Genomic DNA, 26,157 nt, shown 5'->3' on the forward strand with positions numbered 1-26,157 from the left:
GAAGTAGAGCAAGGTGGCAATTCTTGCTGTATAGGAATCCAGATTTATTTTAAAGTTACAGTAATTTAGACTATGTGATATTGGCATAAGGATAGACAAATAGATTAATGGAATAGAGAGGCAGAAATAGGTGACACTGCAGAACAATGAGGAAAGGACAGGACTTTTCAATAAATGGTGCTGGCAACATTGAATATTCATATGGGAAAAAAAATGAAACTTGACCTTGACCGCATGCCATACACAGACATTTATTCCTGCAGATTATAGATCGATATGTGGAAGGAAAGACCATGAAGTATCTAGAAGACAATATAGGAGAATATTTTCAAAACCCTAGGTATAAGGAGAGGATTCTTAAATAGGACATAAAAAACATTAATAGCAAAGTAAAAGACTGATCATCAAAACACACTAATAAGAAGGCAAGCCACAGAGTAGAAGAAGACATTTGCAGACAAGGGCTCATGTCCACAATATAAAGAATTCCTATAAACAAATAAGAAAAGCAGCAGTCCACTAGAAAATGGGAGAAAGACTTGCACAGGCACTTCACAAAAGAGAATTCTAAAGGCCAGTAAACTTGTGAAAAGATGTTCAACTTAGTAAAATTTATAAAATTTCAGCTACACTGGTGGGTATGTATAGTGTCTTATTTTTGTTTTAATTTGCATTTTATTAAAATGACAGTATCAAGTAGTGGCAAGGATGCACAGGAACAGGAATTCATCAGTACAACTAGTAGGACTATGAATTGGTACAACTGATTTGGAATATAGTGATGTTTAATTTCAAGTCTAAAAGCAGGCAAACTGAATTACAGTCTTTAGAGGCTACAAGGTATTTTTTTAAAAAAGGGAATTACGGTAAAAGTTGGGATAGTTACCTTCATGGGGTTGGGAGGAGACACGATGAGGACTTCTGTGGGTTGGCAATGTTCTAGTCTTGGGTGGTAGTTTACATGGGTATTTACTTTGTGATGTCATAGATGAGTAGAGTTTTGTTTTCTGCATGGTTTTATAAGACCATTTATTACATTTCACACTTATACTTACCCTAAGAATGCGTATAAAATGCCAGATTTTTTTTTTTTAACTCTCATGAAACAGAATCTGCCTTTTGGTTCAGAAGTTTCTTTTTCAACTTTTACACACATTTTCAGGAATGCATTAAGTACATGAGTGGGAGACAAGAAGACTACCTGTCATCTTCAGGCCAAAGTAACTGTCAGAATTCTTAGCATCCAGATCTCAAGGAAATTGCCCTGATATGGTCTGAGCCTGCTGCACTGCTTTGTAGGTGACAAGCATACACACACTTCCCCCTGGTAGAATGGCTTTAAATAATCTAAGTGATTACAGTAGAAAACCTCTTGAGAACCTCAAATAAAATAGCCCACTACCCCTTTCACTTTTTAATATAACTGGGTAAGAGAACAATGTCATAGTGTTTTACAGTCAGTTTTCTTAAATGCTCTAAGTATGTGAACATATTATCTCTAAATAATCATGATTTTTAAAAATATTTTCTTGTTCCTAAGATTAAGTGATTTTCTTTCCTTAAAATCAGAAATGGGTATTGAATTTTACTGAATGCCAATTTCACATTTTTAAAGTAGATTTCATACATTACTTTATTTCACATTTTTAATGTGTTTATTTTAACTGATTTCCTAATACAAATCAGTTTTTATACTCCTGTGATAAAAACTATTTAGTGTTATGGTGAATTATTCCTTTAATATGCTGTTTAATTAAATTTTTCAGTATAGCATAATGGTTGTTGATTCTAAAGTCAGACCTAGATTTGAATCCCAGCTTCTCCACTTACTAGCCATGTGACTTTGGGGAGTTACTTAATCTTTCTTACCTTGATTTTCTAATCTATAAAATGAGAATTGTAATAGTACCTACTAAAGAGGTAATACATGTAAAACGCTTAGTACAGTGCCTGGTAGATAATAAGCAGATAGTTTTTAAAAGTATATATACATATATATATATATTATTATTATTTTTTCACGGTTATTTTATCTTAGATTTTACATCCGAATTCGAAGGTAAGATTGGATTGCAGTTTTGTCTGTATGCTGTCTTTGTCAGGTTTGAATATCAAAATAATTTTAAATTAATACAAGTCAGGTAAACATCCATCTGTTCTATGTTCTAGAAAAGTACATATAGCATTGAAATTAGCTAATCCTTGAAAGTGAATGAAATCATGGCAAAACCAGAATCTTTCTTGGAAGTAATTTTTTCCCCCTCATCATCAATATTTATTGAGCATTTACAGTTTACTAGGCACAATAGAACATACAGAAAACATTGTCCCTGCTCTTGAGGAGCTTACATTCTAAAAGGAAAAATATATACCTCTTTCAAAATGGTGTAGGTGTTGTTTTCTGCAATGTACTGAGGAAATAGTCTGTAGGATGAGCTTTGGGTATAACTTAGCCTCGTCATTATTTAGAGAATAGAAGAAGAGAAAGGATTTAAAGGCAGATAGTGACACACCATTCAAAATAGGTAGGGCTTACAGGGAGATAAACACAATCTCATCAACTAAGGAGAAAATTGCTGCAGTAAATAGGATGAGGGAAATAGTCTGTGGGATTCAAGCAAAGGAAGTAAGGTAGTATCTTAGACATTGAATGGATCCAGAAAGATCATGCGGCCTTTATGGAAGTCATTTTTGTTAAATTTTTATTTTTTTCCACAGGCTATGGTCTATTCAAGTTTTATATCTCTTCTTAAATCAAGTTTCATAACATATTTTCAGAAAATCACCCATTTATTGAGTTCTCAAATTTATCAAAAAGCATAAAATCAGATAAACCAGATCCTTCCCCATACCCACGAAGTGTAGAAAATAGAAACAAATCCAGAATCCAATATAGGCATTTCCAGAAGTTTTACTTTCAGTATTCAGTTCCTTGATTAACATTCCCTGGGGACAAATATTGTTCCCAGATCCCAAAATTTCATGTAATATATATGTGTACCCATTCCCACACATACACTTCCATTGTACTTTGTTTCCATCCACATTACCAATAGCAGACATAGAGCAGACCAAAGCTTTAGTATTACCTGGGAATGAAGTAGACAGAAAATAGGGAAAAAGAAAAATTGCATGATTTCACCTTCATCAGAACCAATCCATTGCCAGTTTTCAGAATCCACCATCTGGGAACATATAACTCATTTGAGAAGAAAGTTCATGACTGTCAGAAACTAAACTTACAGCAGGTGGGGAAAGGGGCTCTCAGAACTTGGTGCCAGACTGAGGCTCAAGTTCTTTGATGTCCAATACAGAAGCCACACATTTAGCTGCTTAATTAAATTAATTAAAATGAAGTAAAATTAAAAATTCATTTCCTCCATTGCAATAGCCACCGTTCCAAGTGTTCAGTAGTTATAGTGCAGATAAAGGACATTTCCATCATTGCAGAAAGTTCTTTGGGAAGTCCTGCCCTAGATAAACTCCTAGATCTCTCAAGGCCTTGCCATGAGTCTGTTATCAAAGCCAAATACACTGTGAGGATTGTACTAGATGTCCTTAAGTTCTGTGATTCTGTTGTCTATTTAGAGTTATAGTCATTGGGTTTTTCTTCTCTCTATACTCTTAAATTGGCAAATATTTTAAAGTATCCATGTATCAATTCCTGTAAAAACATTTATTTTCCACTCAAAACATCCTTACCTATATAGATGGTTCATCTATTTTGAGAAGGAACACAACTGAAATCCTAGTTCTTGCAAAGAACTCCTTGAGGCTCTGTTCCTTTTAGAGGTAGTTGTTTCAATCTGATGTGAAAGCAAGTTTTGAATTTTGATATAATATAAATTACAGATCTTTCTTAGTAAATTATTTTTAATGTTTCTGTGGTTTTGCAAAATCTTCTTTGTGTGATATTTGTACATGGGAGCTTTATGCAATATTTATTGTAACCTGTTATTTTTCTTTGTGTATAGGTTTGCAAAGATTCAAATCAGTGTATCTGAACCCATTATTCCATTCAGAGAAACAATCACAAAACCTCCAAAAGTTGACATGGTCAATGAAGAAATAGGCAAACAACAAAAAGTTGCTGTTATACACCAAACAAAAGAAGATCAAAGCAAAATCCCTGAAGGAATCCAAGTTGACTCTGATGGGCTAATCACCATAACAACTCCCAATAAACTTGCCACGCTTAGCGTTCGAGCCATGCCCCTTCCAGAAGAAGTCACTCAGATTCTGGAAGAAAGTAGTGATTTGATTCGCTGTATGGAGCAGCTGACAACCTCTTTGAATGAGGGCAGAAGTACTCAAATGATTCATCAGAAGACCCAAGAGAGAATTTGTGAATTCAAAGGAAAACTAGAGCAACACCTGACAGGGAGAAAATGGAGGAATACTGTTGACCAAATCTGGTCATTTGGTCCAAGAAAATGTGGACCCAACATACTGATCAACAAAAGTGAAGATTTTCAGTACTCAGTTTGGTTAGGCCCAGCTGGCAAAGCTTCAAAAGAAGCCAGTAAATACCGAGATATAGGCAATAGCATCGTGAGTGGCTTCCAGCTCGCAACCCTCTCTGGCCCCATGTGTGAGGAGCCTCTTATGGGTGTCTGTTTTGTTCTGGAAAAATGGGACCTAAGTAAATTTGAAGAACAAGGAACAAGTGACAAACAGAATCAGGAACAAAGTAGTCTGGTCAAAGAGAGACAGAGGGAGGATGAAACCTGTTCTGCTGGAGATGAAAACCAAGAACCACAGGATGGCTACTCTGAGCCCTTTGAGAAGAGGACTACGAAAGGAGAAGCTTCACTCACAGACTGTTATGGACCCTTCTCAGGACAGCTGATTGCCACCATGAAAGAAGCATGTCGCTATGCCCTGCAAGTGAAACCTCAGCGCCTGATGGCAGCCATGTACACATGTGACATCATGGCCACTGGTGATGTTCTCGGTAAGGAAGGAAAGGTAAAGACAGTGAGAGACACCCTGATTAACAGTCAAGTCTTCTAGACCAGAAAATGTAAACTCATTTAATATCTTTTGCAGAAATGGCATCATCTTCTAATTTACTAAGGAACTAAGGTCATGAAAGCAAAGAGTTGTAAATGTTAAAATCTTGAGAGGGGTGGGGAAACCCTGCATAATGAAGATCTTTTCTTTTGCAGCAAATGCAAAGAATCTCTTCTGTAATGAAAGAGGTCTGGTAAATGAGGTAGGAACTGCCTCTTAAACAGATATATGTTACCATCCAAACCTGAGCAGGAGTTTTCCTCAAGTGAATAACATTATCAATCTAGGTAACCAGAGTTGTTCTGAAAATGATCAAAGAGTAAGGTGATATTCTTATATTCCTAACACAAAAGGGCTTTTGTGAATTCTAGGTCCCTTCTGAAGAAAAAAAATATGGGGTGAGGGGAGGGCTTATTTACTGCTGTTATATCAAATTCTGCTCCTCATTTTTCTCTCTTTGGAGAAAGCAACATGGCCTCTGGAATCTTAGGAGACATGGAGCCCTGGCACTTAGTAGCTATTTTGACTTTCGAACAGACATGGTTTCACTGAGACTTTCTTCACCTATTTAAAAATAAAATAAAATTATATATATATATATATTCATTAGCGTTTGTGAAAATTAAAATGAGAATACAGATAAGTGCCTAGAACAGTACCTGACACACAGTGAGATCATAGCACTCTTTCAGTGAGGAGGGTAAAAAGGGGAATCGAGTACTGGGCACTGGGTGAGGAAGTAGACCAAAGTATTAGGTTGCCTGTAACCTTGAGGTCCTTTGAGTCAATATGTGGTTATTTTGCATTCTCTTTAGTAAGGCTCTTTTGCTTATTAATTCCTAAAAGCAGAAATCTAGGCTCCCTTTCTCCTCCCCAAAAAAGTGGGTTAAAAACAAAGATGCATAATTTGCTGCAGGACTAGTTAAAGCCGTTAATATGCCTGGGTATACTGTTTCCTTTTCTTGTCTGGTGAGAAATGAAGTTCAATAAGTAGTACATCACATGTTTTGATGAAATTAATTTGGTCCTTTATATCTATAGCCCTCTCCTGATTATCAGTTTACCAACCATATGGGGGGGGGGAGCTTAGATTGGTATGATTTTGTGTAAGGAAGCCCATGACGTCTCCAAAGATTTGCCTCATATTTATGTAAATATGTACTAATCTTTATAATATTTTTAAAAAATTTGACAGGAAATTAGCATAGGGCTTTCTTGACTACAGTTTATGGTAATCCACTGTTTTTATTCTCAGAAATTTCAGTTAGTATTTACCTTTTATCTGCCATTATCCATAATTCTAGAAGGCAAATTTCTTTAGCACAGTGAGAAATAATTCTGGTCCTGGAGACTTGAACTTGTTTCAAAAGGCCAGGTACTTGCTCATCAACTTCTCAGCTATCTTGAATGTCAGTGTTCTTTCTGTTATGTTTGTTCTATTTGCAGTGATTTGTTCACCATTTTCCCTTACTGGAGAGGATGTGGAGGCAGCATTCTCTAGGTGCTGAGAATTCCTACTTTCTTGCTGTCCTCTGTTAACATAACACTGTCTTCTCCACGTTGTGCACACATCTCATCCTTATTTTGAAAGTAATGGAAAGGTCCTTTTTGCTGTCTTTAGCTCTTTTATTTTGGTAGACCCAATTAATTCTGGTTTTTAATGTTCTGGACATACTGCCAACCCACCCTTGGTTGGTATCTGCTTCTTCCATCTTCTGTGCATGTCCTTTTGACATAAGATTTATGGAACGCAGTAGAGTACACCTCTGTCTACCATCAGTCTATTTTGGAACTACTGTGATATTGGGGCGAGCGGGCAGGATCCTCTCCTTTTTACCTCATTGGAATCATTCATGATTGATTTTTTTAGACTCTCTTGTTATTCCCAAAAGGAATTTTATCTTAGGGTCTGTTATCCTAGAGTCTTTTTTAAATTTTCTTTCTCCTCATGTGTTTGAAATAACTATTCCTAAAGTCCAGCGTCCATGAAGGTCTCTGCCTATCTTTTCCCTTCCCTAAAATCCCAAGAACATGGGAACACTTACTTCCTCCCAAAATTCTCATCTTCATTATCTGTTTGAAGTGACATTTGTCTTTTGTTTTCTGAGAGAACAAATTTTCAGCACAGCACTCAAAGCCAGGATCAGCTGTTGTCATTTATCAGACTGAAATTCCCAGCAGACTGTTGAGTCACCCCTTTGTGCCCATTTCTATTAGCAAAATACCTCCTGGACCTTACATGTCCAGGCAACCCTAGGACAATCCCTCAGAAATATCACTTCTCATGCTATCCTTTTACTTTACTTCCTTGCCACCAGTCTCAGTTCTGCCTCTTTCTAGGAAGTATGTGTATCTTAACTCTCAGGACTATTTGCCCTCTCATCTCTTTGAAGCAAAATGTGTTTTTACCTTGCCTTATCCATGCACAAATCTCTCTGTGCCAGTCCTCAGTGACCCACGTGAGCTCCCATTTATTTACCCTCTTGTGTGGTGACTGTATATGTGTCACTCACACTCTATGGATTGGTTAGAAGGCAGTCTCTGTACCATTGTCACTGGTCACCTTTCTTAATATACCTCCCTGACACCAGTTGGCTAACATACTCACTGCCTTACAAAGAAGCTGTTTAGAGTTGATCTGAATTTTTTTTTTCCTGATTTGGTTTGCAGCCCTCTTCCTTATACTAGAGAATCTCCTCCTAAGGCCATTTTCTCATTGCTTACAAAGGCTTCTTTTTTTACTGATAGCCACTTCTCGTGTCCAAGGCCTGTCAACATAGTCAGCTATTCACGTCCATGTTTTACTTCTTTTCTTTTTAAATCACCACCTTCAACTAGAAAATGAGATGAAGAAATCTCCTGTGTCCCCAAGGCCTTTGCTTCTTTTCTGGATCTTCAGAGATCTTTCAAGAAGACTTCAGACTTTGCTGACTAATTATTTCTCTAAGAATTGTCACAAATTAACTTAGGTCTTTGTTATTAGCTACATGAGTTTTCTTAGTCTCTTTTTTAAACTTAGTTCATTTGGCACGGATTGCTGAAACAAGAAATCCTTTAAGTGGATAGATTTGTTTATGGTCAAAAATGAGAAATTTTGTAGGAAAATTATCATCCCAAAATCATTAATCCATTTTATCTGGGGAAATAATCCCAAGAAAAGCAGCCTTCATTACTTGTAAAATCTACTTTTCTAAAGGGATTGTTCTGTTTGCCCATGAAAATTCTTTTAATGGGCTTGATTGAACATCAGAATTGCTATGTGTTTTGAATTGTCATGTGGCTAATAAATTGTCTCTTTGTGTTTCTTCTGTCTAATCTGTTAGCCTCTTTCATTTTGCTCTTCATTGTTTTTGTCTTTTACAGTGACCTTACCTTTTAAATTAGATATTATTACAGTTTAAATCACAGCTGTGGTTATTGTAGTCATGTCTTCTTTTTATATGTGATAGAATATATGTGCCTTAATGTATCAAGAAAATCCTTACTAAGTTTCGTTTACTTTTCCTTATCCACATACGGGGTTCTTTTTACATTTCATCAGCGTTCCATAATTCAATTCAACAATGATTTATTGAGCTGTTATATGTCAACACTGTGTTAAATGTGATTCCTGCTTTGAGAGAGGAGTTAAGGTGACAAAGCTTAGTTATTTAAAACAATTGGAAATTAAAATGCCATTGAGTTTAGTACAAAAATACAGTTTTTCAGCAAAATTTTATGAGAAATTGGGATTAGCAGAATTTGAAACAGTGAAGGTCTCTTGCAAATGATGACACTTTGAAAAGGGGTTTGACAGAATAATTTTGAGTTTAGCAACCTAGTACTAAAATGACTTTCTTGGTCATGGGTTTTATAGAAACTGCTGTTTGGCATTGCCTCTCTACTCCTAGACACTTGATTGGTTGAATCCAAGCATTTATCCATATTAAATTTTGTCTTATTAAATTTGGGTCCTTATCTAGTTATCCTGTTTCTGTCAAACTATTTATTACCTTTCCAGCTTCATGTCAGCTTTGGATTTGATCACCTTGTCTTCTGAATCTTCAAGTTGTTAATTATAATAGTAAGGACACAAAGCTGTGAGCAGGGCACTGACACCTCACTAACAACCTCCTTCCAGCGTGGGGTCAACTTAACATCCATTTCCTATAAGCTTTTAGCTGAATTCATCTATATAATAGCAATGAGTCCACATTCCCCATTAGGTTCACAGCATCCTTTATCTCATATTTGTTTGAAGCCCATCTGCATCCTGTCAACCACATTTGCTTGATTTAGCAGTCTGGTAGGTCTATGACAAAAGGAAAAAAGGTTAGTGTGACCTGGTTTGCAAGAAGAAAAAGCAAACTGATGTTTTCTAATGCCTATCAATTTCTTTGTGTTTTTTTTTTTTTAATTGAAGTCATTTCCCAAATATTACCAACAACAGAAATCATAAGTTGAGAGAAATATCTTCCTCCTATGCAATCAGACTTTCATTTTCCATCTTCTTTTACAATCCTTGTCCGTAATTTGTACATTTTGTATAGCTGTAACCTTTTGGTAGAAGCAATTTAATGTTCTGCTCTTTACATTTATCGTTTATTTCGTAAGCATGCTTCCATTTGACTACATAGTGTTCATAATTTTCATTTTACTATCTGCATAATACCCTATCAGTTTGATGTGTTATAATTCACGCATCATCCCAAAATTGGAAATTCACTATGTTTCCACTTTGTTTACTATTGAAGAAAACATTGCTGTGAATAGGTGCTTGCTTTTCTAAACTCTGAAAGAAAAAAAAAAAAAGCATCATCATACTTTTATCAAAAGGTTATAGAATCTTCAGATCAATTTTATTGCCTGTTATGGAAGAATAAAATATATACGCAAGAATCTATAATGCCATAAAAGAACAGATAAGGTTCAGTGAAGCTGAAATGGTTTATCTTCCACTTAGGGCATCAGAGAACACATCATGGAGCAAGTTGTTTTCACATAGGCCTTGAAGGATGAAAAAGATTTGAATGTAGAGTTGGGCTAAGTGTATACTAAGTTGAACAAACTGTGAGGTCAGAGTGAAATAACCTCAAATGTGTACTGTGGGCAGTGAGTGGTTTGCCTTGGCTAGAGTATAGGGGCTGCAATGGCAGTTAGAGCGGTTGAAGTAGTAGGTTACTGCCAGGGCACAGAAGACCTTGAATTTCAAGACTGAGACATTTATAGTATGGTCATTAAAAGTCAAGTTCTGATCAAGACTGTCTTAATTTGATTAACCTGATAGGAGCCTTTTCCCTGGTTCCTTGCATACAGTAGGGCACACAGAGACTTGTCTTTAGATGAGTAAACAAACGAGTATGGTGGGATGAAACAGATATCCAGTTGAAGGGGTATCAGAGTATTCACAGGAACCATATGTTTCCTCATTGAGGTGGGTTTATTAATTTCTCAGTGTTAACAGTGGCAGGTTTCAAGGGTCTTTGAATGCATCCAGTCATTGGACAATCCTATCATGAAAGCCAAGTGCACTCGGAAGGTTTTTTATAACTGTTTTCCTTTGTTCAGTGATCCATCACTGTGCCCCACCTTTAAGATGTAGGTTTAGTGGAGTTAAAACTGAATGGCTCAAAATTACATGATTAATTACATTCAGTTTCAATTACAATTATTAATCCAGGCTGCTGGCATGACCCATGACCCATGGTCTCTACAGCAGCAGGCAGGTGGCAAGGCCTAGCGGGGCTTCACTGGCCTATACATTCATGGTCTGTTTGTCCCAATTTCCTCAGTCTTTTTACCCCTTGTTTTTTCTATTTACTTCTATAAACCACCTTAAAACTTTTCTTAGAATGAGGTAGCAGAATAAATAAAGATTACTAGTCACATGTTAGCTATTATAGTAGATTTTTTTTCTTTTGTGGATCCCAGACAAATAACATATTGCCTAAAAGGAATCACAAATGAAGATAATAATTGTTCTGCTTTTTTCAGAGCTTTTAAGACTATACCTGAAGTTTTGCTTTTGGTTCTGGGTACCACATTACAAGAGAGTTATAAATAAGTAAGAGTAGTTCCTATAGGAAAGTGGTCAAGATGGGTCTGAAAATCAAGGCCTAATCACAGAAAGAGTGGAGGTGCTTAGTCTGGAGAAGAGAAGGCAAGATAGCTGTCTTCAAGTAGCTTAAAGGCTGATCTGGGGAACAGGGATTAAACTTGTCCCATATGATAAAAACTAGAACTAATGGTTAAAAACTTCAAGGGAACAGATTTGGGGCTCAAGAATTGTTTACTAATCAATTAGGGCTGTCCAAAGAGGGAATGGGTTGCCCTGGGAGGAAGTGAGTTTTAGAAGTATTCATACTTGGCATCAGGTATGTGGTAGAACCTTTTGACCCTTAAGTTTCCTTCTAACCCATTGTCCTGTGATCCTGTAACTCTTGAGATTTATAGTATAAATGACAGGGGAAAAGGGCTGAATGTAATTGGTAAAATGGAGTTCCTTTTGCAAAAGGTAATGAGTTCTGTGCTTGAAGTGTTGAATTTATAGGAAGTTGGGCTGCACTTTGGAGATCCCCCAGCAGAAACTGTAAATAAGTGACTGGAGGCCAGGTGAGAGGCCTGGCTTACAGGCAGAGTCTTTGGAGTCCCAGGATAAAATTAGTAGTTGAATCCACACAAATGATAAGTAAATAGGCTTTCTGGAAGGGAGAATTTATTGAAAGAAAACTAAAGAGCCACAAAGAATCCCCTTAGGAAGAAGGAAGAAGGGTTAGTGAATTAAACAGTAGAATGGTGGTGAGAAGGCCAGGAGGAGTATCAGGAGAGCGGCCCAGGAGGTGTTGATCAGTAGCTTCAAATACCTCAGACAACTCATGGAGAATGAGGATTGAGAAAAGAGCATTTAGGTTAGGAAAATGAAAATTGTGGCTTCAAGGAAGCAGTTTAATTAAAGCTAGGGGCAACTAATGGAGCCTAGGTATTGAAGAAAGACATTGTGAAAAAATGAGACATTACCCATTTGAAAAACGTAGGCAAGAAAGAAAGGAGAGTGGTAGCTGGCTGGGGGGATTTGAAAAGTGTTACTTTCATCACTAATGGGATTTTGAATTTGTTTTTAAGCCAAACCTAGAAATAAGGAAGGTCCATCAGAGTTTTTTGTTTTTTTATTTTTAAGGCCTTGTGACACAGTGTCTTACCATTCATTTACCTTTATCCTACCTACTAATCACCACCAGGGGGGAATCTGAGTCAGTTTGGGAGTCAGAGAATTTTGCCCCATTTCCTCAGTTTCTGGTTTAAAATGTAAGTAAAAAATGTCAGTGACCCACACACCAGATTTGTCACATTGTTATTTAAGAGGGCAGAGTCCAGGACCCAAGGTGGAGGTTAAAGGGGACTTTAGCTCAGTTTAACTGTCATGTTATATTTAATGATATGTTCATTAATTTTATTCTTTTAAATGGTAGAGGGAAGAGGAGGCATTAATGGGAGTATCTGCTGTCTACAGCAAATTCTTCACAATAGTCTGTGATTTTCAGATTATTTCTGTTCTTTGCCAAGACTGTTCTACTTCTAGTTGAAAGGATAATTTGAGTACCCAGAGACACTCTTACAGAATGCCAGTCAGAGGGGAAGATGTTTCCCTCTTGGGTGTAAGGCACAGTTGTTCCTAAAGAAGAATTAAAAGCATCAACCGAGAGAACTTGCTAGATTTTTTGTGATGTGGCAATAGAAATTGTTACCAGACATTAAAGATTCCAAAGAATATCAACTTTCAGGGGAATAAAACTCTTTTATGCTCATGCCACTTAAATAATCAGTTTAAGAAAAATATGAGCAAGCATTTATATGCTGTGATTTTAAATTTTAGCATAAAAATATCACTGTGCCAGCTGATGGCTCATTAGGTCCACTTAGCCTATGTCATCATTATCATCAGGTTGATAATATCTCACAATTATTAAAATGTTTTAATATTTACAAAGCTCTGTCACACTCATCTCACTGGATTTCATACTTAAGAGACAGTTCCTGGATGAAATTGTATTGAAAGTTCTTTTCATAATCTCCTTGCAGGAATTATCTTTGGGTAATGAGACTTGGGGTGATTTCACTGTTTCTTTTTGTTATCTATTATTTTACAGTTTTTCTATAATTGTTGTGTTTTACTTTTTAAATAGACACTTTTTAAAAAATTTCCTATGCTTTTGCAAACCAAAATTATTGAGAACAGTTACTCATTACTGGGTGGTTGCAAGCTATATACATAGTTACATGTCTGCCTGTGGATCAAGACATTTGACTGTTCAATAAATTTAAAGGATTTATGGCTTTGCAGGTCGGGTCTATGCTGTCTTGTCAAAGAGGGAAGGTCGAGTGCTTCAAGAAGAAATGAAAGAAGGGACAGACATGTTCATCATAAAGGCTGTGCTACCTGTTGCCGAAAGCTTTGGCTTTGCTGACGAAATCAGAAAGAGAACGAGTGGCTTGGCCAGCCCACAGCTGGTATTCAGCCATTGGGAGGTAAAAACCCCAAACCCCATTCCTTCCTTCTCATCTATGGATGTGCTTGCTACAGATGAGGCCAAGAGTAGCAAACAGAACTTACTGTGCCACTTGGCCTTCCTGTGGTTCTGCTCAGTCAAATGGAAAGGAGAATGCAGATAGCATTGTATGATCCTTAGATTATATGTGGTGTATAATGCATACACCCACATATACATACACATAAATCCGTTTTCTCTTTTTATTAGGTATAAATCTAAAACTCGGAACATGTAATCCTTTTTATCATCTCTAAAAGCACAGTTTAGATTTTCAAAAGAAAATCACAGACCCTTTGAAAGTGAAGCCTCAAGGAACTTTCCTTCTGGGGAAAATAGTATCTTCAGCATTTAGAGGATAACAGTTATGCTTCTGGCAAGGGACATCTTTAAATTATTATGTATTATCTATTCTTCAGTTCCCATTATGGAGATTCAGGTTTCTGTGGCTTTTTCAAGTGTTATGGAATTGAAATGCCTCATCAAAACATGTAATGTCGGTGTAGGTAAAAGTAGGTGAAAAGACAACCTTGCCTGTAATCAAAAATGAAAACACAGCAGATCTGCATTGCTGGGGAGAGAAGAAAAAAATGTGAATGCATTGTTCTTTAACTAAGGCAAAAAAAAAACAAGAGGGGGCAGGACCTTCCTGAGCAAAGCCTTATAGGAAAAATAGGAGTTAACCAGCTATAGAGAAGGGTATTCCAGTCAAGATGTGCCACAATGAGAAAAGGCTGGAGAAGGGAAACTGCATGGCCTGTTCAAAAAACCGTTCGTTATGTTTCAAAACAAAGCCTAAGGCAAGGAATAGAGTTTTTTAAACTGGACAATTTGAGAGTTTGTTTCAGAAAGCAGTTTTTGTTGTCACTGTTTGCAGTGACTCTAAATAAAAGTTCACGTCTTTTATTTTTACCATGGAGGTTTGTAGTTTACTGGAAGAAGCATAGACTTTGGAGTCGCCCAGTACACTTGTTTGAGCAAATTATGAAACCTCTCTGAATTTCATTTTTGCCCCTGAGATTAGGTGTGTCAAATGTCTAGCTAGTGCTTGACAATGGTAGGCTTTCACTGGTGTGAATATTGGTTGTCTTGTCTGTCATTCTCAGCGTCTACACCACATTCATTTGATGTGCTCTTAGCAGTGTGGCATTGCACTGGGCCTCACATGGACAATTCAGTCTCTTTCTTTAGCTCTGTTTAAACAGCACTCATGGTTTAGGTTCAACACTAAGCTGTTCATATTTCTCTTACTTTCTTTAGCTAGAAAACTTTAAATGAACAGTTTAAACATGGATAAACCTCGAAGACATCATGTTGAGTAAAATAAGCCAGACACAAAAAGATAAATATTTTATGTTTTCACTTATAAGAAACAGCTAGAAGAAGCAAACATAAACTTCATAGAGACAGATAGATGTTTGTTGGTTTCCAGAGGCAGAGGGATGAGGCAAGAAGACCGAATTATATCTTAAAGGGTAAAAAATTTCTGTTTGAGGTGATGAAAAAGTAGGGGTTGTGGTGAGCAGTGATGATAGCACCATATTGTAAACGTAACTAATGCTTCTGAATTATACACTTGAATGTAGTTAAAATGGGAAATTTTAAGTTGTATATTTGTTACAACAATAAAAAGTTTAAAAAAATAAACAGTTAAATTTAGATGATAAAGGAGAACTGGAATAATTGGGGGAGAATTTTCTTTTTTAAATGAGACTTATAATCAGATGAATCAGCAAAATAAAGAAGGATGACACTTTCAGAAAAACTGACTTTGGACAGGACAAATTTGATTTTAATTCAGTAGGTTCATATCCTCTACGTCGATGCAAATGAAATTGCTACTCTGAGACACTCAGTTGTGTCTGACTTTTTCTTAAAGTCACATTTTTATGTTTGATAGAGCCAAGGTTAATGATCTGATTTAGGTGTCTTAGTCAGGACAAATCTCCATTTTAAATAGTGAAATTTCACAACTTCATCTGAAAAATAAATGTTTTGATGGTTGTTTCAGCATATCCTATCTTAATAGATATGATATCTTGCCTGTATATCACTACTGCATTTCCTTGTATAGAAAACAGTAGCCTCAAAACATTTATTAATCCCCAGTTTCTTATGGGTAATAATCCCCATTTATCCAGAATTCAGACTTTTTAGTTTTGGTTTTTGGCACTCAACTTCTATATGTGACTACAAACCAGTAGCAAATAGAAGGAATATATTTAAAAAGGTAACTTCTGAAGAACTATGTCTGTAGTATAAATATATTGCTGATATTCCTAATGAAAAACATTACATGGTCCTTTACCATTGTGACCAGACATGATTACAGGGCAATGTAACTAAATGATATTTAGAATAGGAAAGAGATCTATTCCACTTCAAAGTAGTGACCCTGAGAGGCAAAATGCTTCTTCCGTGGTGCTGGCATTGCTGAAAACTTCCTTCAGAACTTGCCTTCTGCCTCTGAATATCTTAGGGACAAGTCATCCATCTCATGAAAATGACCTTGATCAACACGGGTGCACAAAACTGGTCTCTAGTATGTTTGATTTAGAACAAAGGGTCAAGTGATCACTGGCATTATCTTAATGCAGGTCCAAAGCAGGCATTCATAGCTGTTGTAATGGCATTATTTTTGGAAGAATTATACATTTGAAATCATCTGTTCTATTGTTTGTATAAAAATATCTGATCATTTTACAGTCCTACCCTTGAAAGTGATTTTGTAAAGCACATTTTTAAAAAGCATCTGTAAGTTAACGTTCTCATCACTTCCTAATTGGCATATATGTTGGTTAGGAAACAGGTAAGGCTGCTCTAACAAAGGGATCCCAAAGCAGAATGGCTTAAATGAATTGGAAGTCCAGAACTGTTGTGTGGCTCACTGTGGTGGGAACCCAGGCTCCTTCTGGCTTGCTGCCTTTCTCAACACTTGGCTTTCACTGATGATCCAAAGTAGCTATTCTGCCTCTCACTGTCATATCTGCATTCCAGCCAGTAAGAAGGAGGAAAGGGGAAGAGGAGGGCATACTGCTTCCCTTTAAGGACACTTACAACAGAATGTTGCAGACATTGTTTTACCCTCATCACATTGCCCAGACCAGTAATAATGGCCATATGGAACAAGGCCCTACCTAAGAAAAAAGCTGGGAAACATAGTCTTTAACTAGGTCAGAGGTCAGCAAACTGTGACCCAGTCTCTTTTGGTAAATAAAATTGTATTGGAATATATCCATACCCATTCATTTATATATTTCTATCGCTGCTTTCAAGCACAGTTGAGTAGTTGCAACAGAGACTATAACATTTACTATCTGGCCCTTTATAGAACAAGATTGCCGGCCCCCACCCCCTGAACCCTGGTGGCCGTGTGCCCACCTGAGATATCTGTTACTAAAGAAAAAGAGTAGAATGGATATTTAGGGACAACTAGTATAAAAACATCAAGCTTTTACTGAATAGGCACTTTTTGTTTAGTGAAATCTGTGATGGGTTTCAACCTCCTTTATCTCTCAAAATTAAAAAAAAAGGCTGAAAATTAAGCCTATGTACTTAACAGTTTAAAAAAATATTAGTTTCTGGCTTAAAAATCAGTCTCTTAAATAACTTTAGAGAAAAATATTGTCAAGAAAAGTTTTGCTCCAGTTTTAGACCATCCTTTTGTCATCCCCTTGCCACCTGTATCTCAAAAGCTTCAACTCTTTGAAAGTCTTGAAAACTATGTTGTAATTAAATGACATTGATCTGATATTTCTTGGCTGTCCTGGTTTTTCCCCTCACAGTTTAGGTTTAGAAATAACACAGAGATCTGGCTTCTCACTCCAAGGCACTTTTATTCATTTGTATTCTGCTGCACCATATAATTTACAATCAAGAGCTTTTGAGAGAAAGTGCTTCAAAAAATAGAGAAAATAAAATTACAGGCATTTTCTATGAGGAAACCTTTTAAGTCAGCAGTCTCATAATTTCTCTTTCTATGTTTTATCCTTCTATGAAAAAGGAAGAAAAGGAGCTAATAACAGGCACAGTACGAAAAATAATACCAACTGGTGTTGTTGTACATATATATCAGCATAACCTCAAGATTCACCATATAAAATTGAGATTACCCTGAGGGACAGGATAAAGTTCATATAGGATAAGGAAGATGTGATTATAATAGCACCAAAGAAGTTTATTTTGGATATGGGTGTTTCCCACCTGCCAGCCATAATCATAGTGAAAATTGGGCAAAAAATTGAAATTGAAAGCTTTTTCTTCTATACTTTGTTATTGTTATTTGTTTGTTTATTGTAACAAAATGCCCCAGGTAGCAGCTAGCCCTTATATTACCTTTGTGTGAATTAGAAAATGGCATCCCCTTTTAGCTGTTGAGTTTGAATATATATATTCTCCCTCTAGACAAATGAATTTTGGACAGACCAGTTAGAATAGTGAACCCCTACCTCTGAGCTGATAGCAGGCCATGCTCTGTGGCCTGTGGGGACCTTTCTGTAGAAAACAACTTGGACTAATATAGGAAGTAGCCTTGTCCTTGCCCCACATCAGGAAATTCAAAACTAGCTTAAAGCAGTGAGGTATTACTCTGTTTTCCGTGTTCCTAGAGCTTGTTTGGCGTTGAAGTCAGTTGCTTCAAGATGTCCATGCAGATGCAGGAGTAGAAAACTGAAAACAGCAACCACCCTGGTTAGATACAGGAAGCATAAGTGGCCAAGCCTGCAATAAGGAGTGGCCTAGAGCTGGTCTTCAAAGAAGCTGTTAGGGAAGACAGAGGTGAAAGGAAAAACTCGTCCTAGGAGCAACTGGGAAACAAACTGAGAAAACCTCCGAAGAATGTACAAGACATCCAAATGAAATTGGACCCCTTTTGAAACTCCAGGGTCTTGTACTTTTGGAATAGCAGGACCTGGTTTTAAATTGGCCATTCTGAATCTGGTGTCTCTCACCTGGCACCTCGTTTATTTCTCTCTAAAGTTGGTCACTTTTTTTAACAGGATTAAAAATTTATTCACCAGTACTACTCAGTCCTGCCAAGAACATGTAGTTCCTTTGTATTCTATATTCTATAATGGACCTGTCTTTCTTCAGGTTAGGAAGGGACACCAGTAACAAGTTTCAAACTAGTAACATCACAGTCTCTTACAGGATGAGTAGTCTTTGCAGATGATTGCCCAGGTATTTTTCTGACTTTCTTCCCCTTCCCATCTCTAAGAAGAACAGGACTTAGGTGACTTCATGGGGGCCAGGGAAGGAGCCTCAGCTCCACAGAGCCCTCTGCATCCTCACTGGTCTTTATCATGGAGTGGCTTGTCTGGTCCAGTCCCTTCTGGCCTCTAGGGCCCATATGCTGGCACCAACCAATTTCAGGAATCTCTTGATACCAATCATTTGCCTCCAACCACAAAATCCCCACCCACAGCTGCCTCTTTATCCTATCCCCAGACTTCTACCAGCTCTCTCTGCACCTCTGCATCAACTCACCAGTGTGTGGGAACTTCCAGATCAGCAGCACATCCTGTCACTCTGGGATCATGTTAGATTTCTCTGAGAGGTTGACAGCCTCTCCATCTGCTTACACAGGTGTTCAAGTACTCAAGAAGAAGGGGAGAAAATACCCATTTTTTTCATAATAAGCTGTGCATTCTGTGATCAAGGCAGGTGTGCAGTAGCTTATTCCATCAGCATTCATTTTTCAAGCATGTACTAAGAGTGCCTGCCCTCCAAGAAAAAAGGCATTCGTATCTTCCTGATGTACAAGTCACAGCTAGAGGCCTAAGGATGGGAGGAGAAGACGGTTTAGGAGCTGACAAATAGTCCTTAAGGAGGCCTCACTTTACAGATGAATTTACATCACTTAACCTTAACTGTGTGATGTGGGAAGTTATTTACCTCCCGGAGCCCCAGAATGTCAGACTTACCCTGAAGATTAAATGAGATAATATGTTAAAGCTCTTAGGACAGTCCTTGTTTTAGGAAGGCCTCCATCAGTATCACTCCAGTAGAGTGGGACATGATAGAGGCTCAGGAAGCTTATGGGACTTGCTAAAGGCTACACAACTAGTTATTGACAGGACCAGGTGTGCATTTAGAATAGCTGGGAAGCTGGGTTCTTCCAAGTCAAACAGCTCCTGTGTGTGTGCACATGGCATGTAGGTCTAAGCAGTCCTTCCTCAAAGGTCATAGATCCCTCATAGGAATCCTTACTTCTTGGCCTTTTTGCTCCCTCATCCCACTTCCTCCTGACTCCCCTACCCACCCCCCTTTTCTGTTGCTGGCTCATTTGTTGAGGCTGTTTCTGGTAAGACTGCAGAGGAGGTCCCAATGCAATATACTGTATGCTGTTTGGATTTGGCAGGGCCCTAATAACCTGCCAATACTTTGTTAATGGCACCCTTGGAGACTGTGCTAATTACTTTGTAGATATATACCCTGATGGCATTTGTTTCCTCTTATCTAGCACACCATCCCCTTTCAGCCTAAAAGCATTGGTTCTGTGCTCTTACACATTTGATGAGATTGTGGCATGGGGGGTAGGGTGGGCAAAGGCAGAGTCCCCAGAGGTGACTGTGAAAACAAAGGGATTCATCTGCCAGGGCACAGAATGCAGCAGCAGCTCTTTGAGTGGATCCATTTTTCCAGTCACTGTAGCTTAGCTATTTGATAAAAAGCCCCCCAAGGACACCACTCACCTTCTGGGCTCCCCCTGCCCTTTTCAGTTCAGTTGTGCTCACTCATGACTCTGAATCTGGATTCCTGACACAGTACTGTGATAGAGAGGATGGAGATATGCTTTGCTACATCCCAAGCACGACTCTACCTAAATTGATGATCTCATTTAGTCCTCACACAATCCTATGAGATTGAGATTTTTAATATCCCAACTTTATAAATGTAAAGACTGAGGCACAAGATGGTTTTAAAACCCTGCGCAAGATCATACAGCTAAGTGATTAGGAAGCAGGGATTACACGAAGGCAGCCTGACCCCACAGCCACACTGCCAACCCCTGTACCACGTCTTCTCCAGCCTCTGGTTTTAGTGAAATGTCAAACTCACCTCTGGCCCTCTGGATTTGAGTTTACACGTCAACTCTTTGGCTTTTCTCACCCCTTGCATTTTGATTGCTTGTTTCCACAGAAATAGAAACCACCAATCTCATCCCTTCTCCCACCAGTGAAGCAGACTAACCAATTTCTAATGCCATTCATTTTCTTGGTTTCTTACAAACATTGAGAATTTTGCCTTCTCCTCCCAACAACTGACCCCTATAAAAGAGATTTGTAACTTTTGGATTGTTGACTTAAAAGAAAAAACTTTTTATTTTGAAATAATGATAGATTGATAGATTCATAGAAAGTTACAAAAAGAAAAAGAAAATTGGGAGGCCCCATGCATTCTTTATGCTTCTCTCAATGTTAGTATCTTACGTAACTATGGTATAGTATCAAAACTGGGAAATTGACGTTGATACAATCCATAGAGCTTATTCAAATTTCACCAATTATGCACTTGCTTTAACTAGTACCATTGGGCTGTATATGCTGTGGATATTATAGTCTTCATGGCAGCCTGTTGTCAAGGAAAGAAGGCAGGCTTTGGAGCCAGACCTAGGATGTACCAGGTGCTCTACCAGGTGACTTTTAAATGATATCTTCATTAATCTTCACAAAAACCCAATGTCAATTACAAATGGTCTCAGCTATAAGGAACAATACCATACCAATAGTTGCTTAAGCAATTAGGGCTGGTCCAGTGGCTCAGTGATGCCGTCAAATATCTAGTCCCTTTCTTCTGTATGTGTGTGTATGTGTGTGTGTGATTCTATGTGGTTTTATCACGGGTGTAGCTTTGTGTGACTACCAGCACAATCAAGACACAAAACTGTTCCATTACCACAAGACTCCCTTGTGTTATTCCTTTATAGCCATCCATACCCCCTTATACTGGATGAGGTTCTGGATTCCAACTCCAGAGGAAAGTGAGAGGTTCTGACCCTCACCATGCCTGGGGTGTATGGCTTTGGGTACATTCCTAAGTGGGCATTAACAGCCTGGCCCTCCTGGCACATGTCTGTGTTGGCTCTCTGTGGGCTGTCACCTCTACTTACTTGTGTGGACTCCCCTCCCTTCAAAAACCTCTTCCTTCCTGGTCCACAGAAATGTCCCTTTCTTATTTTGAAGAGTGACTATCTTAAAATATTTTGTTCTTTCATTTCTACATTTTTAATTGAAACATTTGTAGGTTTGAGGCCACCAAGAAAATACCACCCCTTTTCCCTGCCCTAGTTCTGAACCAATTGAGAATTAAAACAGCAATATCAACAAAGTAAGACATACAGAGGCCAAACTCGCACCTTCATTATTGATAAAGCTGATCTTGGATAATGTAGTCTTTATCTGTAGACAAGTGGGCTTCCTTATACTGAATTCCAGAATTAGACTGGACTGGGAAGGCCTGCAGGCAGAGTCTCCTATAAATAACTAGTACGGAGGAACAGAGCAGCTTGTGTGCTTCCTGTGGACAGTTTGCTTCCAAAAGAAAGAGAAAAGGAAGAGGCCCCACTACCCATGTCTGTTTTCTTCTTTCACACTTACCTATCAGATTCCCATGAAGAAGCCTGAGTGAGGAGGCAGAGAGGCCAGGAGCAGTAAGCTAATGGAGCATTTGCTACTTGAAGGAAACCATCAGGAGTGGGAAAGAATGTTCCTCCCATAACCTAAAGGGATGAGGGGGGAGTGTTCAGCATATATACCATTTGCTGTCTTGTCCTGGAAGTCTGTCCCTTGGATGTGGACCTTAGTAAGGGCCGCATTCAAGTTTACCACTTCCTTGGACTTCAGGACTTGGCTGCTGGTCATCCCAGAGGGGTCAAGTTCCTCAGCCCTGTGTGGCTTCCACACTAACCTTCCTCAGCTGCTGCTGCTTCTCCAAGCTGCCTTCTCCCTTCACTCAGGTAGTAACCTTGGGAGAAAAACAAAAACAAAAACTCCTCACATGCCTTCCCTTGCATTTGTCTTTTTTTCCTCACAGAGTAGTAAACAGACATGGGCCCAGAGAAAAGAAGAAAGAAGGCTGCTTATATCTTCCTCCAGCCTGGGTCCTCTTCGTCCATTCTAACTCGCCAGGGCATTCTGTCAAATTTTAGAGCAAAACCTCAGAGCAATCTGTGCTTGCATGTGTTGATCTCTGTTGGGGACAAAGACAAAATTAATGAAAAGACACTAATATCCAGATATATCCTAGTGAAAAAGAGAGCTTTTTTATTATTATTCAAAATCAAAAGTTTTCTTTCTTTCTTCATGTTATGAAATGGCTCTATATGTTACAAGTTTTGTTGAATCTACTACCATTTGTTCACATCTTCCATGATTCTTCATGTTTGTTTATTACCATTCCTAGCAAGCTTAACTAGTTCATTGCTTCACTTTTTTTCATTAGCTAAGACTTCCTGAATTGGGGAGCTTAGTAAATAGGGTTTGAAATTAAAATGTTTGCCTAACCTAGTACATTCTGTCACCTTCTTTTACAAGATCATTCCCAGCGACCCCTTTTGGGTGCCAACCACTGAGGAGGAGTACTTGCACTTTGGGGAAAAGGCTGACTCTGAGAACCAGGCCCGGAAGTATATGAACGCAGTGCGGAAGCGGAAAGGTCTTTATGTGGAAGAAAAGATTGTGGAACATGCAGAAAAACAGAGAACTCTCAGCAAAAATAAGTAATCGTGACTATTGGTGGATTCTTTCCTTTATAACAAATTTAAAAGTATCATCAAGGGTTTGAGAGTGGGAAACTTTCTTTGTTACATTATCTCTGTTTATTCCCTTTCAATAAAGTTAAGCCATATAAATATTTTAAAGAGGATGTTATGGAGCAGGTTTTCAGAATGTGTGTGTGTTTTTTAATTGATTCTGGTGCAAGACAAGAAGTTATGATAAATATTGCAGTGGTAACTTATTCCTGCCTGTGTATACCCCCAAGAGATGTGTGTGGTGGGAAGGGTGATCTGTTGGTGCTGGGGGCGTGGTGTGCGGAGCCTGCAGAGAGCGGTTATCTTCACTGCTGAGCAGCCTCACCTGGCCTCCACCTCCTTTTTACCTGTCACCAAAACCTCTGTATAAACATAAGTGAACTTCTGCAGTGGAGACCTGTTCCGGTTTGCTAAAGCTGCCAAAATGCAATATACCAGAAATGGGTTGGCTTTTTCAATGGGGTTTTATTAGATTACAAATTTAGAGTTCAAAGGCCATGAAAATGCCCAGATTAAGGCATCAAGAGGAAAATACCTTCTCTGAGGAAAGGCTATTGGCATCTGGGATTCCTCTGTCACGTGGGAAGCAAATGGTGACATCTGCTAGTCCTTCTCTCCTGGTTCTGGTTTCCATGGCTGTCTCCAAATGTTTCTGGGCATTTCTCTCTCTGCTCTCTGGGCTTTTACTGTTTTTAATCCAGTAAAGGATTAAGATCAACCTTGAGTGGGCTGGGTCACATCTCAATTGAAATAGCCTAACCAAAAGGTCCCACTCACAGTAGGTCTCCCCTCACAAGAATGGATTAAAAGATTATGGTCTTTTCTGGAGTGCATAACAGATTCAAACCAGCACAAGACTTATTTTATATTTAATCATTGAATCACAGCATTTGACACCATTTGTAGAGAACACATACTTTAGAGAGCAACTATTTTTTAGTTAAACTAAGTCACTGTTATAGCTGATCTGTTTTACAGTGTTGTGTAGCAAAACAGTGTAATGTTCAACAGTTAGCCTTTAAACTTCTTTTTGTACCTTCCCTCATAAAGTGCTGTCAGCATCACCCTTATTTAAACAAATGCTATTGCCTTTACTGTAAATATTTTTCCTAAATCCTCCTCAGTTGCCCCCTTCAGGGTTATTCCCATTTTAAGGAACAAATGCAATTCAGTCATAAATAGATTTTGTAATTTTTGGTGTTGTACAAATATTTCTTATAGCTGCTTGAAAGAAGGATTCCTTTGCCTAATCCATAAAATTATCAGATCAGACTTTGATTTTGAAGTGCTTTTAATAGATTTTTTTCAGAATAACTAGATCATCCTTAATACTAGTTGTAGGCAGTTTGTCTTTAGTCTTTGGAGCCCTGGTGTATCTGGTCAAGTCTAATTGACCCAGACTTTGGGGAAAGTGTGGCTAGGTAGTTCATCATCTAATAGGTAACAATATCTAGATTAATTTAGGAGAGTTATACTGTGTATTGATGTATTTGAAAATTTTGATAACAAATAGGAAAAACTAGCACATCAGTTTATGGCATTTATAAGTAACATCATTCAAACTTCCAGATGTGCTACAAAAATTATTCTTAAACTCTATACTTTATCAGCAAATGCTACCTTTAATAGAGAGAGAGGCATAACCCAGGAAGGGTTGGAGCTCTTCCTGCAGTTCTTTTTGGCCCTGCCAGATGTGCTGGTGTGGGGGAGGTGTCATGTCAAGTTGATAGATTACCTCTCTTCCTTCTCCATGTTTGGAGGAGATAATGACAGCAAAATGACCACAGAGAGGCAGGCCAAGGGTTATAGCTAATCTGCCGTCTGAATAATCTACCCTATTGTGTAATTCATGATGGGACCCCAGTCATTGAAACACAGACCCATCTTTGACAGCATAATATGACTGTGTCTTTACTTTAGTACCATGCCCAAGCCCTGGCCTATGGTTGCTGAATTAAATGCAGGTGGACCCAGGAGCTGTCAGTCCCCAAGTGGAAGCATGAGTGTTCTTGTTCTTATGTAGGTGGTGATTTCTTGCAGTTGCTTACATATAGGCAGACCTGTGATGGTTAGGTTTATGTGTCAGCTTGGCCAGGTAATGATATCCAGGTGTCTGGTCAAGCAAGCACTGCCCTAACCATTACTGCAAGGATATTTGTGGCTGGTTAATAAACCAGAAGACTGGTTTATTAAATCTTCAGTCAGTTGACTGCACCTGTGACTGATTACATCAACAAGGGGCATGTCTCTGCAATGAGAGAATTCAGTCAGCTGGATTTAATCCAATCGGTTGAAGACTTTTAAAGAAAGAGACAGGACCTTCACTTCTTCGGCTAACCTGTGAAGCCTTTCCTGAGGAGTTCATCGAACACCTTCGTCAGAGTCGCCAGTTTGCTGCCTTCCCTACGGAATTTGGACTCATGCATCCCCACAGTTGCTTGAGACACTTTTATAAAATCATATATTTACAGATATCTCTTGATTCTTTTTCCCTAGAGAACCCTAACTAATACAAGGCCTTAGAGGCAGTGAGGAAGTTGGGTCTAGGGAGCCACAAACCCAAGACGCTCACTCCTGGAGGATTCTTCACTTTGAGGTCCAGAGGCAGCTGTCCTTCTCCAGAGATAGGCACAGGTGACCCCACCATAATGCCTTTTCCCAACCAGCCCTAAAGGAGAGGCTTCAGTCCAGATACGTGCCTTGCTTGGAGTGGACTGGAGAGCCCTGCCTCAGCACAGCCTGTAGAATCTTCAAACATCTCATTCCTTTTTTTCCCAAAGCAACCAAAAGATTCTCTAACTACCTTAATGTAGGAGGCAAGTTTGGTCTCCCCAGAGGTAGTGAAACAATTTGGAGGTTCTTGACACT

The 26,157-nt window shown here is 38.4% G+C and overlaps 1 protein-coding gene across 4 annotated transcripts in view; it reads left to right on the forward strand.

Annotated features, from left to right (window-relative positions):
- EFL1 (elongation factor like GTPase 1) overlaps positions 1-23,477 on the forward strand; it is a 144,823-nt gene extending 121,346 nt beyond the window's left edge. For all 4 annotated transcript variants that reach the window (XM_037833194.1, XM_037833195.1, XM_037833197.1 and 1 more), the window contains 3 exons: positions 3,975-4,954; positions 13,334-13,518; positions 23,072-23,477. In XM_037833194.1, coding sequence (XP_037689122.1) covers positions 3,975-4,954; positions 13,334-13,518; positions 23,072-23,260 — 1,354 coding nt within the window. In that variant the 3' untranslated portion in view covers positions 23,261-23,477. The remainder of the gene's footprint in view (positions 1-3,974; positions 4,955-13,333; positions 13,519-23,071) is intronic.
- Positions 23,478-26,157: the final 2,680 nt, after the last annotated feature.

Source organism: Choloepus didactylus, chromosome 4, assembly GCF_015220235.1.
Source record: "Choloepus didactylus isolate mChoDid1 chromosome 4, mChoDid1.pri, whole genome shotgun sequence".
Lineage (NCBI taxonomy): Eukaryota > Metazoa > Chordata > Mammalia > Pilosa > Megalonychidae > Choloepus > Choloepus didactylus.